This window comes from Narcine bancroftii, chromosome 5 (assembly GCF_036971445.1).
Source record: "Narcine bancroftii isolate sNarBan1 chromosome 5, sNarBan1.hap1, whole genome shotgun sequence".
In the NCBI taxonomy this organism is placed as follows: Eukaryota; Metazoa; Chordata; class Chondrichthyes; order Torpediniformes; family Narcinidae; genus Narcine; species Narcine bancroftii.
The window spans coordinates 123,639,476-123,659,661 of NC_091473.1; the positions used below are offsets into that span (position 1 = coordinate 123,639,476).

The following is a 20,186-nucleotide window of genomic DNA, read 5'->3' on the forward strand; positions in this document are numbered from 1 at the left end:
GAGCTTTTGTGTCAAAAGGTTAACTGCTCTTCATTGGGTTGACCAAGCAATGTAAGTTGGAAACTTGGGGAAAGTACAGGAGGTGATTTCAGAACATGGATCTGTACCCTGGCAACAACATTCAATGTGAGGGCCTTTGTTCATGGTTTACTCAACAATTGGTACTGTTGAATTTAATACAAATGTGAGTTTAACAAGCAGTTAATACTCATGAACCAGTTTAGTGCTTGTAATAAAAGCCAAATGTTTCTCCAGTAGATTACAAAGGGAAGTGGAAAATAAAATGCAAAAATGGATGTAATGAGATGATCTCTCATGAGCTGATATCTGAAAGAAATTGGGAGAGAGAGAGAGAGCAAGTAGGGTGATTGGTGGTGTGGCTAACAGACTATTTCCATCAAAAGTTTGGTACATGACTTGGTTGCATTTTAGCTCCACAAGTATGGTGTAGATAATACAGTATTTACTTACAATGGTCAATAATCTATATGAATTTTGTCATTACAATTATCCATCTGTAAACTGATTTGCCTGCAAGAATTTTCATGGATGACTTAATTATATCTTCTTTATCAATGGACTTTTGTTCTTACTGTTTTCAATAAATTTGTATTTAAATCCGTATAATGAGCAAAATGTTGGATTTATGATCATTTCATTTTAACTTAAGAGCAAAAAAAGTAAGAAATCCCCAATGAAACCACATTGTATAAAACCCGATTAGTGAACTTTATTAACATCAAGACTTTTTCAATGATGATATCATTTATTAACAAATAGAAAACACTGTGTATACAACAGAGTAAACCCTACAGCACGATGCATACACAAGGTAAAAATGAATTTGTTCTGAACAATTTAATCCCTTCAAAACAGGTTCCGGTCAATAGCATTTTGATTGATTGATTATATTTGGCATTCATCTACCACCTTCCCCTATTCCCCACACAGTCTCCCGACTGCATTTGCTCCATAGATTACAGAAGATTATACCATCACAGAACATCAACCCACCAGAATAGCTCACTGAAAAGTTCAGGCTATTTGTAAACAGTCATGACTCCTTCCGAATAATCAATGTGAAATAGAGACCAACTGATCTGCTTGGTGAAGAATAAGGATTGTTGCCCCCAGCTCTTCTCTGGGTAGGTGATTGGAGGTTTGGAGCAAGGTGCATTGCAGTGTTTACATCAAATTGGTTGAGATCCAGTTTAAATTCACCTCAAATAGATTGAAGAGAATATTAGGTATCGAGTATTTTTCTAACTTTTTTATTTTTTTAAAACAAGGAAAGGATCAAATCGGTCATTTTAAGAAACTGTACAAAACCAAAATGTATCCTTGTTTTTTTTTTATTAAATTCATCTAACAGCACCAGGCTTCTGCTTTATTCAATATTAATAGTTTTGTATTGTAAGATGTCTGAAGAGAAGACACTTTCATATAAGAGATTAAACTTATGGTTGATTTGTCTATCCCTAGTAGAAGATCAGCAGCTATAATCAGAACAGTGGTTAAGATTCCAGTCACCAGGATAAAATTCAGAACTGCACTAAAATGGGCAGCTCTGTTGCAAACATAAGATACTTTTAATCAGCAGAAAGAATATAAAAACTTAACTGATTACAAAATGAAAAGGCATTTACAACACGAGGGATTCAGATTTGACAGAAAAAATGACCAATTTTAATAAAAAGGTTTACAAAATTGTAAATGGCACCCCAATTAAAACCCAAAAGCAAATTTATTATTATACCTGCGCTAAAATCATAATCAAAAAAGAGGAATCTCATGCAGAATGGAAAGCATTTGAAATTTGTAAATTATTACCTCATTTATTTGGAATTAACGCAAGTAAACTTGATTCCTGATCAGTCCAAGAATCATGATAAAATTTCTGAGTTGCTGATATCATTACATCTTTGACAACTCACTGCACAGGATAACTGAACAATGATTGATATGATATGGCTCAAAAAATCATTTTCTGGGTCCTGAAAGTCACAAGTTCTGATTGAGTGCTAGAAGTTACGTTGCATAGTGATCAAAGCTTCCAAGGTACTCCAGTGCTGCTCGGTAACATAACTGGTACTGGTCCTGTGAGAAAATACAGAGCAATGTTCAGTACACTATTTCTTGATAACGCTGTGCCAGCCATTAAATATTGAACAGAAGAATATAATATTTATTAAGGTTGAACTGAACTATAAATTACATGGGATATTACTAAATGTTCCTTAATAAAATCTAATAAAAAATATGATGGTCAAACATACTATAAAAGAGACATGAAATACTATAAAAGAGCATAAAATAAACCTCTCATAATTCACAAGAAGATCACAAGAAAAAGGAACAGAAGCAGGCCATTTGGCCCATCGAGTCAGCTCCGTGAAGCCTCCCTGAGCTAAACTGTTCTTGCATCTAGTTCCAAGTTCCAGCCTTGTCCCCATATCCCTTGATACCCTGACTAATTAAATACCTATCAATTTCCTCTTTAAATTCCCCCAGAGATCTGGCCTCCACAGCTGCATGTGGCAATGAATTCCACAAATCCACTACCCTCTGACTAAAGAAATTTCTCCTCATTTCTGTTGTAAATTGGTACTTATTAATTCTAAGACTGTGCCCTCTTGTCCTGGAATCACCCAACAGGGGAAATATCTTATTTACATCCACTCTGTCCAATCCATTCATTATTCGAAATATTTCTATGAGATCCCCTCTCATTCTTCGATATTCTAATGAATAGAGTACAAAAACCGCTAAGCTTTCCTCATATGTTAGCCTTATCATTCCTGGAATCATTCTGGTAAACCTCCTCTGTACCTTTGCTAACTTTATTATATCCTTTCTAAGATATGGGGCCCAAAACTGCACACACTACTCCAAATGAGGTCTCACCAGTGCCCCATTAAGTCTTGTCAACACCTCTTTATTCTTATACACAATCCCCTTGAAATGAATCCCAACATAGTATTCACCTTATTTACTGCTGATCCAACCTGGCGGTTAACTTTGAGGTTATCCTACACAAGGACCCCCAAGTCCCTTTGTACTTCTGAGGTTTGAATTTTCTCCCCATCCAAATAATAATCCAACCGTTTATTTCCTCTAACAAAATGTACAACCATACATTTCTCAACATTATATCTCATCTACCACTTCTTCGCCCATTCTTCTAGCTGTCCAAATTTCTCTGTAAGCTTTAGATTTCTTCTACACTTCGTACTCTACCACCTATCTTCATGTAATCTGCAAACCTTGCCACAAAACCATTTAATGCACAATCTAAACCATCAATATATATTGTAAAAAGAAGCGGCCCCAACACCAACTCTTGTGGAACACCACTAGTAACAGGCAACCAACCAGAAAATAGGATCCCTTTATTCCTACCCTTTGCTTCCTGCCTATCAATTAATGCTCTACCCAATCTATTATGTTTCCGGTAATTCCATGTGCTCTCATCTTATTAAACAGTCGCTTATGCGGTACCTTATTGAAGGCCTTTTGAAAATCCAAATACACAACATCCACAACTTCTCCCTTGTCCCCCTACTTGAAATTTCCTCAAAAAATTCCATTACATTGGTCAGGCAGGATCTTCCCTTCATGAACCCATGCTGCTTGGACCTATCATGCCATGTATCTCAAAGTATTCCATAACCTCGTCCTTGAGGATCGATTCCAATATCTTTCCAATTACTGAAGTCAGATTAATAGGCCTATCATTTCCTTTTTACTGCCTCCCTCCCTTCTTAAACAGTGGAACTATATCTGTGACCTTCCAATCCTCGGGAACCATTCCCGAGTCTATTGATTTCTGGAAGATCAATTGCAATGCCTCTACAATCTCCAAGGCCACCTCCTTCAGAACCCATGGGTGTACCTCATCCTGTCCCAGAGACTTATCTACTTTTAGACCATTCAGTTTACTGAGCTATCGCTCTTGTAATCCCGACTGTACTTAATTCTATTCCCGGAGACCTTTGAATATCAGGTATATTGCTAATGTCCTCCATAGTGAAGGCTGATGCAAAATATCCATTTAGTTCCTCTGCCATCTCCCTGCCACCCATTATAATTTTTCCATCTTCATTTTCAATTGGCCCTATATCTACCCTTGTCTCTCTTTTATTTTTTATATATTTGAAGAAACTTAGTATCCTTTTGTATGTTGTTTGCCAATTTCCCTTCATAATTAATCTTTTCCTTCCTAATGACTTTCTTTGTCTCTCTCTGTAAGTTTTTAAAAATCTCCCAGTCCTCTGGCTTCTCCAGTAATTTTTGCTACACTGTTGGGCCTCCTTTTGCTTTAGCTTTAACCTCTCTTGTTAGCTACATCTGCGTCATTTTACCATTTATAATTTTCCTTTTCCTTGGAATATAACTATCCTGTGCTTTCTTTATTTCTTGTAGAAATATCAACCAATTCTGTTCTGCTGTCACCTCATCTAGCTTACTTTTCCAGTCAACTTGGGCCAGTTCCCCTCTCATACCACTGTAATTCCCTTTGTTCCACTGAAATATTGACACACCTGACATCATTTTTTCCCCATTTCAGATTGGAAGCTGAACCTCATCATGTTGTGATCACTACTTCCTAAGGGCTCCACAACCTTTAAATCTCTAATCACCTCAGGTTCATTACACATCACCAAACCAAAACCGCCAACTCTTCTGGTGGGCTGATCCAAAAAAAACCATCCTTTAGGCATTTTATCCACACTTTCTCCTGAGATCCAGTGTCTTCCTGACCTTCCCAATCCCCTTTCATATTAAAATCTCCCATAGTTATCCGGACCTTCTCCTTCTGACGCACCTTTTCTAATTCCAGCTGCATCTGGCAGTCCACGTCCCGGCTGGTGTTTGGGGGCCCGTATAGTAGAGCGAGTAAGGCCTTTTTACCCCTGCCATTTCTTATTTCAACCCATAAAGATTCCATAATTTCTCTCCCTAAGTCCCTAAGGGATTTAATAGCATTGCTTCCCATCAGGGCCATCCCACCCCCTCTACCTACCTGCATATCTTTCCTATACAAGGTGTAACCCTGTACATTCAGTTCCCAATCACATCCCTCATTCAGCCATGTTTTGGTGATGGCCACAATGTCATACCTTTCCATTTGCATCTGCACAATCAGGTCCCCTACCTTATTCCTAATACTACTCCGTGCATTTAAGTATAATAGCCTTAGACCGGCATTTGATTTCTCTGTAGTTCCATTGTTCACTAAATTAAATTGTTTTTTCCATTGCCTGTCTTTTTTGTTGCACATCAATTTGGACTGATTTCCAATTTTAACTGTGTCTACCATTACACCCTGGTTTCTTTCTACCCTAATCTCAGCATTAAGATTCAGATTTTCACTCCCCACCCCACCTACCAAACTAGTTTAAACCCAACTAATAATGGATTGTTTTGTGGTTATAAGATTCAATAATTTAGCATCATAGGCCCATTGGATAAAGATACCACTGCTGACAACTTCCCAGGAAACTGTGCAAGAGGATCATGTGAAGCATGTAATAATTCTACATGTGTATCGCAAATGCCAAATCCCCCTCAAAATCAATTTTAATGATGATTTTAAAACCTTATCTTATGTTGGACATTTTCAGTTTAACTGTATTAGAATATTAATTCATATGAAAATGTATAATACAGTACAGCCTTGTGTTACTCCCACCAGAATTATATTTTTCAAGAATACAAATAAATTTTCTCAGAATAGCTAATGTGATCAATGGGGCACTTTAACACAGAAAGGGACACAGGAATGCAAGCTGAAGTATGTCATTGGGCCCTTCTTGTCTGCGCCATCTTTCAATAGGATCACAGCTGATGGTTCATCACTTTCTTGCACTAACCCTGTATCCCTCAATAGACATGAAATTATAGATCTTTGTTTTGAAAATACTCAGCGACTGAGTCTCCACAGTCCCCCTGAATTTTAAATTCACTGGTTTCTCTTTGAAAAAAATTCTCAATTCCCATTCAGCCTTGAGAAGTACTTGAAGAACTTTGCTTCTTTCAACAAGATTATCCCTTCTTCTTCTAAACAGAAGACAATATGACCAGTCTACTCAAGCTTTGTAAATAAGATAAATTGCTATTCTAAGAATCAATCTGGTGATTTTATTGCATATTCCCTCTATAAAATGTATTTCCTTTATTTGATGGTCATCGTTGGCTGAAGCTGAATCAGAGTGGAAAGGCTTTGTCTCAACAGGCTTTGGGGAGAACAGGTAAGATGTGAAGAATCGTCAGAGTTGAAGTCAGAAAGGGCCACCCTATTCAAAGAACAAAAAGGATTCAGCAGGTTTTTTGGATATCACATATTTTGTTTATCTAGTCATAGACATTAGGAATGGCAGCCAAGGCAGGGGAATTCACCTACTGCAAAATGTGGGTCATCAGGGAAGACAGCAGTATCCCCGATGACTTTATCTGCGAAAAGTAGATCTAGCTGGAGCTCCTGACAAGCTGTGTTAAGCTGGAATTGGATGAACTCTGGATCATTTTGGAGGCAGAGGAGGTGATAGACAGGAGTTACAGGGACACTATCAGACCTAGGAGGATGGTAGATGGATGACAGTCAGGAGAGGGAAAGGGAACAGGCAGACATGGGTAGGAAGGGTGAGGAGGTCCTGCAAGGGGAATTCAGGGAGTTAGGTGCTAGGTTGAAGGATCTCCAGGGTAGTGATCTCAGGATTGCTACCCATGCCACGTGCTGGTGAGGTTAGAAATAGGAGGATAATGCAGCTTAACACATAGCTAAAGACATGGTGTAGGAGGGAGGCTTCAGGTTTCTGGATCATGGGGCTCTCTTCTAAGGAGATCTGTTCTGATGGGACGGTTTGCATCTGAACTGGAAGGGGATTAATATTCTTGTGGGAAGGTTTGCTAGTGCTGCTCCAGTAAGTTTAAACTAGATTTACAGGAAGATGGAAACCAGAGTGCCAGAGCAGATAGTGGAGGAGGGAAAAGATGATGTTAAAATTGCATGCACAGTAAGAAGTCATCAGCTTGAACGTGGTGGAAATGTTCTCAGGTTCATCTATTTCAATGCAAGTTGTTGGAAAGGTAGATGAGCTTAGAGCATGGATTGGCACGTGGAAATATGACATTGTGGCCATCAGAGAAACTTGCTTGCAGGAGGGGGAGAACTAGCAGCTTAAAGTTCCAGGCTTCTGTTGTTTTAGTTACAATAGAACGGGGGAGATGAAAGGGGGAGGAGTGGCATTACTCATCAGGGAAAATACCACAGCTGTGCTCAGGCAGGACAGACCAGAGGGCTCATCTACTGAGGCTATAGGGGTAGAGCTAAGGAACAGGAAAGGAAATGTGTGGCAGCACTCATGCGTAATCCTTGACTTCCATGAGTTACGTCCACCTGCACATATGACCAAATTTAAAAAAAATCTTAATTGAAACTACTGTACAAGTACATATTTTGTATTAAAAGGCCTGTTTCTGTGCTGTAATGTTCTATGGTTCTATAGATGGACTACACCTGCAACCAATTAAAAAAAATCTTAATTAAAACTACTGTACAAGTACATATTTTGTATTAAAAGGCCTGTTTCTGTGCTGTAATGTTCTATGGTTCTATAGATGGACTACACCTGCAACCAATCCTTCAAATTTCAAGATATCTTTACTGTTGCTCTCAAATCCTCTTGAAAAAATGGCCAAATTACTCTTTGACTTCCTATATTGTTGTACCTGCATGCTAACTTTCAATGATCAGTGTCACTTATGTCCCTCTGAATACCAACGCCTTTTTAACCTCATTCTATCCAATGGAGATGACATAATTATATTTCCATTTACCATGAGTTTTTGAAGTGGTTGTGGTGGATTTGACACAGGGACAAATAGGTACTTGAACTTGGTGAGTACCTTCCCTGATCTTCAGGTAAGGCAGGTCATGCAAAGGATGCAGAACATTATATAAAGGTGGGGAGAGAAGAGTTGAATACGATGGTGCACTTTGGGACCAAAAACATTAGATAGGGATGTGTTAATGTTCAATCATCAGATATCTAGAGGGAAAATGAAGACAAAGCAATAATCACTGACCCCAGTGGCACATGCCAGTGAAAGTATAAAAAAGATAAGATTGATTAATGTAGTTGAAGGCATGGTTTGTGATTGAGGCATCAGGATCAGGTCTGGGGGTAGGACAGGCCTGCTTAAATTGCAATATTCTTGCAGAAGGGTCACTGTGGAATTGTGGGATACATAAATTAATCTGGCAGGGAGGGACACGAACTAGAAATGAACAAAGAAGAATAAAATGCATTGAAGTTGGGGGGGGGGGAAGAAACAGATGGCATTAAATGGCAGAGACTAAATATAATTATAAGGAAATCACTAATAAGTTAGATGGAGCAGCTCACATTTTACTTCCACATTTGTGCATGTCAGAACTAAATGGAGGGCTTTCAGTGGTGCATTTAAACTCTCTCTGCTGCTGCTCTTTATCAGTATCCAGGGACAGATTGATTTAAAAAAGTTCAGTTTAAAAAAATAACTTCTGGCTTATTATAATGCCAAAGAGGAAGGGAGGGAGGGAGGGGGGAGAGAGAGAGGAAAAAAAACACACAGAGACAGAGAGGATGTCCTCAATTCCAGTTGGTTATAGTAAGGAAGAATTAGTTCGTCATTTCTCTTATTGGGTATTTTTTGCAGTCTATTATGTTGTGGGATAGAGATAGAGGAGCAAATCTGCTGTGATTAATCACAGAGGATACAAGGATTCAGGCATGATACATGGCTAATAATGGAAGACTTCAAGGAGAATGACCTAGAATATTATGAGTTTAGGAAAGGCTACATTTGTGATCTGGAGCAGGTCAGATTCACAAGGAGCAACTGCTTAATGTTAGCTAGTGCCTAAGGATTGATACATCCCCAAGCCCAGATGAGATCTACATCAAGTTGCGTCAAGAGCAAGGGAGGAGATTGTTAGGGTCCTGACAAAGATTTTTGCATCATTGTTAGCAGTAGGTGAGATGCCAGATGACTCGAGAATAACCAATATTGTTTCTTTAATAAACTAGGTAACTACAGGCTGGTGAGCTAACCCTATGTTAGTGATAGGAAAATTATTGGAAAAAATTCTAAGGATTAACATAAATTTCAAAAGGAATGAATTGATCAGGGATAGTTAGCATGGCTTTGTGCAGAGAAAATCCTATCTTGAGTAAGGCATTGATGACAGGAGCCAGAAGGTGGTGGTGGAAGGATTCTGCAAGGATCAGTGCTGTGACTTTTGATGACTTGGATGTGAGTGTATGAGGTATGATGAATAAGTTTGTGGATGACAAGAAAGTTGTTGATGTTGTGGGATAATGAGGAAGGTTTCCATAGGATAGAGCAGGATATCAAACACATGGGAGGTTGAATTTGATCCTGACAAGTGTGAGGTGATAAATTTAGCTAAGACAAATAAGGGTGTGTAAGAAAGAATAAAATTATATGTATGAATTAATGTAGATGGTTAAAAAGATCTAGTAGACTTGGAGAGCCAAAGGATCTATTTGTTTGCTGCACAATTCTTTGACTTTAATTACCTTCAAAGTGAAAAATGAAGAGGAGGAATTTCAAAAATACGTTCTGAAGAATTTTACCAAGCCATTAGAAAAGAAGAAAGAGACACATGAGACTTCAGATGCAGGAAGCAGGTGCAAAAGATCATCTGCTGGAGAAACTCAGTGGCTTGAGTAGCATCAGTGGGAGAAAAAGATAGTCAATGTTTTAGGCTAGAACTCTTCATCGTGATGAATTGTAGAGGAAGAAAGGCCAGTGTAATGAGGTCAGGGGAGAGGGGTTGGACAGGGCAAGTAGGGGATTAGTGAATCAGAGAAGGATGAAGGATGACGGATAGAGATAGTTGATTGACAGGTCCCAGACAATGGGAGAGAGAGTCACTAGATAACAAATGGGATTAGATGAAACCAGGAGGGGGTGGGCGATTCTTTAGGGATGGAACCAGACAGAGATGGTGATGAGAATGAGTGGGGATGGATGGAAAGAGGGGGAACAAAAATGGGCAGGGGAAGGGAGAAGAACAGAAGTAGCTTGGAAGAGGAGGGAATAAATTCATTATCTGTAATTAGAAAATTCAATATTCGACTGACCAGGTGGAATACAAGGTGCTGTTCCTCTCATTCTACCAGTGAAGAAGTTGAAGAATGGACAGGCTGGTCTGGGAATGGGAAATGGGGATGAAATAGAATTCACAGATTGGCAAATGCAAATAGAGCACAAATGCTCTGCAATATGAACCCAATGCTACACTTGATCTCACTGATGTGGAAGAGGCCATATTAGTGGCACCGAAGGTGACATTGGAAGAAATGCATGTGAGTCTTTTCCTCACCTGGAAGAAGTGTTTAGATCCCTGGATAGTGGTAGGGGTGGAGATGCAGGAGTTGCATCTCTTGTGGTTGCAGGGGAAATTATCAGGGGTCAGAGAGGTGAGTATGGAGGAATCAATCCCTATGGAAGCTGGAAAGGGATGGGATGGGTTGGTTGTGTCCTATTGCAGCTGGTGGAAATAATAAAAGAAGAAAGAAGGATTGTTTGGTTTGATTCATTGGAAGAACATCTGGAAAAAGTAAACATTGTACCTAAAGATTCTATTTGGAAATGGAAAGACCAAGAGGCAATCAAGAATTGAACCATTGATTTGTCACTGAAGTTGCTAGAATCAAAGGCTACTTCTCAGTACTGTAATGGATAAATATTGGGAGAATTTGGTAAAATTAGAATAGGTTACATACATACACACGTTTTAAAACAGATCTTATTTGAAATACTGAAGAATTCATATTCAGTAACATTGCAGAAACTTTGGAGAATGATATGCACATTTCACAAGTAGGTGCTAATTGAAATGACATCATGTAATGAATAGACATTGTTTGAATTGGAGACAGGCCGGTTGGTTGAATAACTACAAGGCTTCTGACCTTTTTACAAAGTGCTCACAGAAAGGTCATTCCTGGGTTTTGTTTACCTAAGACAACAGCTTTATCAAGAAAGATAACTCCTGTGGTTTGTTGAAGAAGGTGGGGGTTTTTGCAAGTGAGAGAGTCACATGGGCTTTATAGCGGTCTGAGTTGGAGAGAGAGAGAGAGAGAGAGAGAGAGAGAGAGAGAGAGAGAGAGAGAGAGAGAGAGAGAGAAGACAAGGTCAACAAGCTCTCTCAGCCAGTGTGTGTGTGACACTGAAAGAGACTGAACAGTCACAGCTGAAACAAGCCAGGAATAGCTGGTTGGAAACAGAAATCTCCAGAGCGGCGGATGGCTGGGAGTACTATCTGTCTGATGTTTCTCTTGGAATAAATGGAACAGAAAGGAACTCTGTGGTAGCCTGAAAGAAAGAGGTTATCATCTTGAGAACCCTGATGGGGCAAGTTTCATCAGCGAGACATTGAGGTGACTAATGGTGGTACCTCAGTTGTGAAAATCCTGGAACAACAAATCTCTCTCTGCAAACCCCCAAAGAACCTTCCTGAGCAGTAAACATTTACCTTTCGAGTACCAAAGCCTGGTGAACTTTATACATGTTAAATTCTGTGCATAGTATAAGAATTGCCTGCAACCAGAGAACTTGGAAGAATGAGAAATGAGATTGAACTGTGAACCAAAGAACTTTTCTTAAATTTACACATACATCATATACGTGCTTAGAATTAGAAGGGGGTTAATTTGGGTTAGTTAAATATAGAGATAAGTTCAAGTTTGATTCTATTTTCATGTTTAAAGATAATTAAAAACAACTTTTGTTTAAATAACCATTTGTCATGGTGAATATCTATTGCTGATGGGTTTTGGGGTCCTTTGGGCTCGTAACAGTACTATTTTCTGTTTGGTTTTGTATAAAATAGTCTTCATCTTTTAAACATAAAACATGGCAGCAGAAATAGATTATTCAGCCCATTGGGTGTGACCCGTCATTTAATAATGATCTGATCCATTTTCCCACTCAGCCCCACTGCCCAGCCTTCTCTCCATAATTTTTGTTGCCTTAGCTAATCAAGAACCTATCAATCTCTGTCTTAAATATACCCAATGACCTGGCTTCTACAACCACCTGTGGCACCAAATTCCACAGACATCTCTCTGGCTGAAGAAATTCCGAAGTAACTCTAAGCAGACACCCTTCAATCCTGAAGTTGTGCCCTGTGGTCCTCGACTCTCACACCATGGGAAACAACCTTTCTACATCTCCTCTGTCCATGCTTTTCAACATTCAAAATGTTTCAATGAAATCACCCCTCATTCTCCCAAATTCCAACAAATACTTGTCAAGAGCTGTTCAAATGCTCCTCATACGATAACCCTTTCATTCCCGGAATCATCCTAGTGAACCTCTTTTGAACTCTCTCCAACCTCAGCATATCTTTTCTTAAATGAGGAGCCCAAAACTGCTCACAATACTCTTAAGTGAGCCCCAACATCACATCTCTTCTCTTCTGTTCCTCTTGAAATGAATGCAAGCATTGCATTTGCCTTCTTCCCCAATTTCTCAACATGAAAGTTACCTTCAAGCTATCCTGCATGAGGACTCCCAGGTCACTTTGCAACTGGGTTTTATTAACTTTCTCCCAATTTAAAAAATAGTCTGCCTGTTTATTTTTTTTAAAATCAAAGTGCATAACTGTCCACTTTCCAATGTTATATTTCATTTGCCACTTCTCTGCCCATTCTCCTAATCTAAGACCTTCTGCAGCCTCTGTGTTTCCTCTATACTACTTGCTCCTCCACCTACCTTTGTATCGTCTTCAAATTTGGCTAGAAAGCCATTCAATCCATAATCCAAATCATTAATATATTACACAAAATGCAGTGGCCCAAATACTGAAGCCAGTGGAACACCACAGGCAACTGTTAGCCAATCAGAAAATGATTCTTGAATTCTAACTCTGCTTTCTGCCAATTAGGGTTCATGTTCTACCTACGCTAATATGTTTCCTGTTATACCATGGACTCTTATCTTGCTGCAGCCTTTTGTGCAGCACCTTGTTAAATGCCTTCTGAAAATCCAAATGCACAACATCCATTGAATCTCCCTTATCTAGCCTGCTTGTCATTTCTTTAAGGAATTCAAAGGTATGTCAAGCAAGATATTCCCTTAGGTAAACCATACTGGCTTTGGCCTGTCCTGTCATGTGCCTCCAAGTACTCTGTTACCTCATCTTTTTCAATCGACTCCCAATATCTTCCCAATCACTGATATCAGGCTAACAGACTTTTAATTTCCTTCCTGCTGCCTCCCTTCTTGAATAGTGGGGTGACATTTGTGAATTTTTAGTTGTCTGGGATCAAGCCAGAATCTATTGATTCCTGAGAGATCATTACCATGTCTCCACACTCTCAATTGCTACCTCTTTCAGGACCTGAGGGTATAATTAATTCTTGAAGAAACAATGGCTTTTCCACAGAAACGTACATAGTTTTTGACTGGACTCCTGTTATATTCTTTGGTAACAATGAGGGAATTTAGGAGATGTCGACATATGGGGAAGCTCTGAACTTCAATCAAAATGGTTAATAGGAATTTTATGATTGCAATCCAATGCTGGATTCCATGTACTCAAGCAATGGATAATAAACTACTACAACTTCCCCAGAGCATGCTGGACAATCTATCCATTGAACTTGCTCAGGTTGGACCCAATGCAGGTAAAAGAACTCCATTCATTTGAATGAAGGAGAATGGCTCCAAGGCAGCTGGAAAAATATTCACACATAATCAAATAGATCTAAATTAGATCAAAATACAAGTGTTTCTTGTGTTTGTGCTTTAAGCTTAAAATCATGTTTAATAGTGCTGACAAATTTTAACGGATCATGAATGTTTGCGAATATCAGAAAGATGGAAACTATTATGACAGCTGCTTCTGTCTATGGTATTCAGTGCCATTGAATTAAAAAGCAAGGGAGCAAGTCAGTAAATTTAAAGGCATCGGAGATTTTAAAATGATTTATTTACAGTCTGTGGTTATGCCAGCAATGATTAAACACTCTACCTCTGTCTGAACCATGGCAGGCCGCTGTGTTCGCAAGGTCTTCACAGTTTGAAACATGTCTACAACTCCCTCGTATCTCATCCGTTCCAGGACAATGCTCAGTGTAATGAATACTCCAGTCCGTCCCACACCAGCGCTAGAACACACCAGAAACTTATTTCAGAATTTTACAAAGATGAACATTTGAGACTTCTCTTGAACTCTTGCTTTTGCAACAAGATTTTATGTGACTGCAGGATAGACCCTTAAGGAAAGTGCATGCAATAGGAATGATGACTGTGTTCATTTAGAGCAATATATTCACCTGTGCAATTAAATGCATATTTAATATATTATTAAGCACCAACTCATTATCTCTACCTGCAGTGCACAGTAATAGGTCCATCCTGCCCAAACTGTTCTTTCGTCTTGTGCACTTGACCAATGAAGTCAATAAATCCTTCTCCTGTTTTTGGAACTCCTTGCTCAGGCCAGTCAATGAAATGGAACTGACGGATTGTCCGAGACTGTCCATCCTGTGATAAAAACAGGTGACGTTTGAACTGAAATTCTGTTTAACATATATTGTGAATAACTAGCGAGTTTTCCCTTTCAAAGAGGAGAGATCAAGACAGAAAGTAAGACTAAAAGACTGAAATCAGTAAATTCAATCCCTATTTTTACACTGAAAGCTTTTTTCCAAGCTGCAGTGAAACAAAGAAACATACATGAAGAAGAACTTGGTGCAAACATTAACCTACCACCACACTGCATTTCCATGTTTGCAAATTCTTTTCAAATATAAACTATTTTGAACCTCACTGAAGCCTCAATAGTTGCTCTGATTCTAGATAGAATAATCCTGCAGAGCAAAACTGGAACCCTGCAAATTGTTCCCTTTTCAGATGCATGGATGATGATCCCGTACTGAGAAATTCTTCAACATCTAAAATCTGCAATGCGTCATGCGTGTTGGAATTGAGGACTTGGCCCTTGCCTGCACGACAGTGCAATAATATAGATTAGGCCCAAAGTCATGCACTAAATAAAAAATTTCCAAGATAACTTCCTGCTGAAGCGAGAAATCTTAAAACAGTTCCCAAAAGGCCAACTAAAAGGGTGGAACCACTTAGGGGTAAGATTTGCTCAAGAGGCAGCATTAGACCCAAATCAATGACTTATCGTGGTGTTGAAGTTGGGCCCCTGGGCATAGATTCGGGAGCAGTCTGCTTTAAAATGTCTCATGGGACCAGGAATCTGGAACATTCACTTCTTCAGTGCTCATTGCTGTGGCCAACATTGTTTGTGAACTATGTACTAGTAGAAAAGAAATCCAAGTATTTTGTCAGGTATATTTTGCACATTGATCACCAATACCAAACATATCCTATGGCCTCCAAGTTGCACAGATCCCACAACCATGAATTTTCAAAGGAACTTTGCGTGATTATTCTCAATTTATTTATTGACTAAATTTTAGGAAATATATATATTGTGTAGCACATAGAAATGTTATAAGGCACAATGGAAATTTTAGGCCATTGGAAGTCTCGACACTCATTTCTTTAAAAGTCGATCATTATCACCGATTCAAAAGATATTTTCTTTCCAATTTTATAAAATAAATTTTAAAAGTCACAGAAAAAAAGATAACATTGGAACCTAAAATTTATTTGATGTTAATTTTCTAAATATAAAAAAGCAAATTACCATTATGCTAATCATCAACCAGCAATTATTTGCATAATCACAAGCACGAACTTTATTGCAATGCCATTTCTTAAGAGATAGGAGCAGAATTGGGCCATTTGGCCCATCAATCAACTTTGCTATTTGAATCATGGCTGAAGTATTTTTCCTCTCAACCCCACTCTCCTATCTTCTCCCCATAACCTTTGACATCCTAATCAATCATGATCCTACCAAGTTTCACTTTAAATATACCAGTCATCTGTGGCAACAGATTCCACAGATTCACCTCATCTCTGTTCCAAAGAGACAAACTTTAATCCTGAGGCTGTGCTAAGGACCAAAGGGCAGAGAAAGGCCATTTTCCCTACCCATAATCCCCCTCATAGCTGGAACCATTCTGGGAAATGCAGAAATTGCTCTGTCGCATATTTATGACAGGTGGAACCACGGCAACAGTTGCCCCATCTACAGCGGCTCTGGACAATGCACTGAGGCACTGCTCTGCATAAAAGCAATGAACAGGTAAGTTTAAAATGTTTACCGCTTCTGCAGCTGACCTTGAAGTGGAGGCCCAGCATGAAAACACTTAAGAGTTTGACACAATCTGCTGGAGGAAATCAGTGGGACGAACAGCATCGGTGGGAGAAAAGAATTTGTCAACGTTTTGGGCTTGAACCCTTTCTTGAGGACTTGGTGTTTTGCTCCAGATTCCAGTGTCTGCTCATGTGTCCACAAATACAGTTTAAACTGAAAGCATTAGGCGCATTATTATAGGATTTGCATAAAAGAGCACCAATATGGTTATCACTCACACTTACCCTGGCATCCGTTACTTTGAACTCTCGCAGGATATACTGAGGCATGCTATATTCTGCCATTGGATCTACCACAAAGTATTGATACCGGGCAGAACGCTCCGCTGGCCAGTACTGGTGGCACTTTTCCTAATGACAAAACAACAGAGCAGCAACACTGACCACAATACACTGGATACTCCTTATGTACATCACATTTAAATAAATTGTTTTCAAACAAGTAGCATTTCACATCTTATCTACTGCTTAAGTGATATTTAACAAATCATATTCTGGCTGATTTGGTGAAGTGATACACTACTTCAGTATCTTTTTGACATAAACAAAGTGCCTTTGCAAGTATTTGCAAATAGAACATGGTAAGAAACATGTATCTTGATTGGGAATAGCTATTTAAGAAAGTCATCTTGATTAGAGGAAGGGGTTAGATTAGTTTTAGCTTTAGTTTTTATTCCCCTTGTTTCTTTTAGATAAGTGGATTTGTTATAATAGTATTTAATTGATTTATATGTATAATTATTTTAACAGATATTAATAATAAGGGATAGAATTTAAAATATGGCATACTGTGTATTTACTTTAATTTTATCTTATGCATATGTTATTTTTTTGCCTTGCTTTCTTAATATTTTGTATATGGATTGTTATGTTAAACTAAAAAAAAAAAATTGAAAAGAAAGAAATAAGGAAGTCAACATATCAACATTGCAGTAAGGCCATGATATTTAGAAACATCTTAACTACTAAGATAATTTGAACTGATGCTGTGCAAAAGTTGATTAATCTGGAGAACAGTGACACCAATAACTGGTGCAAGTCTACTAATTTGACCATAAATAACTGGTGTGAGTTTGTCATCATTCCTCAAAAGTTTCAAACTTCTTCTATCATAAAGCTGGAGATAGCAGACAACCTTGTGTAGATGACCTAGTTAAATTAAATGAAGATGAAACTTGTCCATTTGTCACAACCCTAGCTGACGAATTGTTATATAAGACCTTTATCCAACCAATGAAGAGTGGACAAACTTAAAACATTCCACAAGACTTTAAACAAAAAATGCCACTCAACCCAGTCAAATGCCTTTTCGGCATCCAGGGCCGCTATTAAAGGTTGATTATGTTGATTTTTAGACACATTAATTAATGTAATCAGTTTATATTATCAGCTGAATAACGATTTTTAATAAAGCCTGTCTGATCTACATCAATCAATTGTGGTAGATATTTTGCGTCTATGTGCAAGCACTTTAGCCAGAATTTTATAGTCCACATTTAACAAGGAAATCGGTCTATATGACTCTACTTTCAAAGGATCTCTATCTTTTTTTGGAATAATGGTAATTAAGGCTCTTGAAAAAGATTCTGGAAGAGTAGATGTTTCGGAAGCTTGTCTTAATACTTGTCGAAATACCGAAAGTAATAAATCACAAAACTCCTTGTAGAACTCCAAAGTAAATCCATCCTCCTCGGGTGATTTTCCATTAGGCATAGTTTGTAATACTTCTTTAATTTCAAAATCTGTAAATGGACAATCTAACTCCTGAATGTCTAAATCACTCAGAAATGGAAGGTCTAAATTGGCCAAAAATGATTCTACTTGATCAGTATCTTGTTTAATCTCCGAAGTATATAAATCTTGATAAAAAGAATGAAATTCACCATTGATCTCCTAAGGTTTTTATAAATGACCCTTAAATCTTTCCTTACCGCATTTATCGTCCTAGACACTTGTTCTGTCTTCAATTGCCAAGCCAATACCTTATGAGACCTTTCTCCTAACTCATAATACCGCTGTTTAGATCTTTAAATCAACTTCTCATACTGATATGTCTGTAAAGTATTATAACGCAATTTCAAATAAGATAACCCTATCTTTTAATTTTCTGTCACATACCTCTGCAAATCCTTTTCTAAAACCTTAATTTCCTCCTCAAGCTTATGACTTTCTGCCAAATATTTTTTCTTAACTTTAGTAGTATAGCTAATAATTTGTCCCCTTAAATACGCTTTCAATGCATCCAATTATATAAACTTACTCTGCACTGAATTCTCGTTCAATTGCATGAACAACTTAATTTGGTTCCTAATAAAGGTAAAAAACTCAGGCTGCTTTAATAACACTATATTAAATCTCCACCTATAATTAGATTGAACCATATCAGAACCAATACAAGAAATTAATAATAGTAATTCTCCCCTATAGTTGAGCTGATATTAAAAACAAATCAATTCTAGAAAAGGACTCATGTCTTGCTGAGTAAAATGAAAAATTCTTCTCTGTCGGGTTTAATCTCCTCCAAATTTCTACCAAATTCAAAACTTTCAAAACAACTGCTAAATGCTCAGCCATCTTAGTTTATTTTCAAAGATTTTGGAGATTTGTCCAACAAAGGATCCAAACAGTAATTAAAATCTCCTACTAAGATATTGTCATTTGCTTGATTCAAACCCAAGAAAACCTCAGTAACAAATTATCATCCACATTTGGAGATAAACATTTAACAATATCCAATCCTCAGAGAAGATTTTACAATTAACTGTCAATGCCCTACCCACCTTCTCTGAGACTGATTCCAGTATAAAAGGCAATTTCTTATGAACTAAAATAGCTACTCCACAGGCTTTGGAATTAAAGGAAGATGCAATGACCTGTCCAACCCAATCCCTTTTTAGTTTTAAATGTTCTTTTTCAGTCAAATGATTTTCTTGTAAAAAAGCTATACCCACCTTCATTTTCTTAATGTAATTATCGGGTTATTCAAACCTTTAAAATTAAAAGTTGCAAAATTTAAACTAGACATACTAATAAAATTATAATCCGGGCACTTCACACCAGGAATACAATATCAAAATAAACACTCCTAAAAAAAATTACAAAAAAACCCAACAAAATAAACTAAAAAAAAAACTTTATTTGCATTAGTTATTGAACCTTTGGCTCAATTTATTAGACAGAATATTAATATTAAAGAGGAAGAATATAAGATTTATCTATTTGTGGATGATGTGTTAATGTACTTAACAAATCCTAAAGAATCTCTGAGATGTTTGGAGACATATTGAGAAACGTCTGGATATAAAGTTAATTGGGAGAAGAGTGAATTACTGTATTACCAATCTCAAGAGAAGATTATTCAGATTGTAAACAGATCAACCAATTTCGTTGGTCCGATAAAATAAAGAATTTGGGATGATAGTAAATGTGGATTATCAGCATTTGTATCAGTTGAATTATATACCATTAATGAAGAAAATTAAGGCAGATTTGAGTAGGTGGAAAGATCTACCCTTGACTTTAATGGGATGGGTGAACTGTATCAAAATGAATATATTTCCTCATATACAATATCCTTTTCAATCTATTCCTTGCTCTTTACCAAAGGCTTTTTAAAAGGAATTGAATGCTTCAGTTTGGTTATTTTTATGGAAAAGTAAGTTATCTAGAGTTCCTTTACAAAAGATGACTTGGAAATATGCACTAGGAGGATTGGAGTTACCAAATTTTAAGAATTATTATAAAGCAGCACAATTGAAACTTCTTAATCGAATCTCAGACACTGATCAATCTCCAGCATGGGCTAAAATTGAATTGTCACAGGTAATGTTAAATATTTTATTTATAAATGGAAACCTTACCTTTTAAAGACT

The 20,186-nt window shown here is 37.7% G+C and overlaps 1 protein-coding gene across 11 annotated transcripts in view; it reads right to left on the reverse strand.

The window, feature by feature from the left end:
* Positions 1–705: 705 nt before the first annotated feature.
* Positions 706–20,186, reverse strand: part of ptprfa (protein tyrosine phosphatase receptor type Fa) — a 411,563-nt gene continuing 392,082 nt past the window's right edge. For all 11 annotated transcript variants that reach the window (XM_069938995.1, XM_069938994.1, XM_069938991.1 and 8 more), the window contains 4 exons: positions 16,540–16,665; positions 14,411–14,565; positions 14,051–14,186; positions 706–2,097 (listed from right to left, as the gene is read on the reverse strand). In XM_069938995.1, the coding sequence (XP_069795096.1) occupies positions 2,029–2,097; positions 14,051–14,186; positions 14,411–14,565; positions 16,540–16,665 (486 nt within the window). In that variant the 3' untranslated portion in view covers positions 706–2,028. The remainder of the gene's footprint in view (positions 2,098–14,050; positions 14,187–14,410; positions 14,566–16,539; positions 16,666–20,186) is intronic.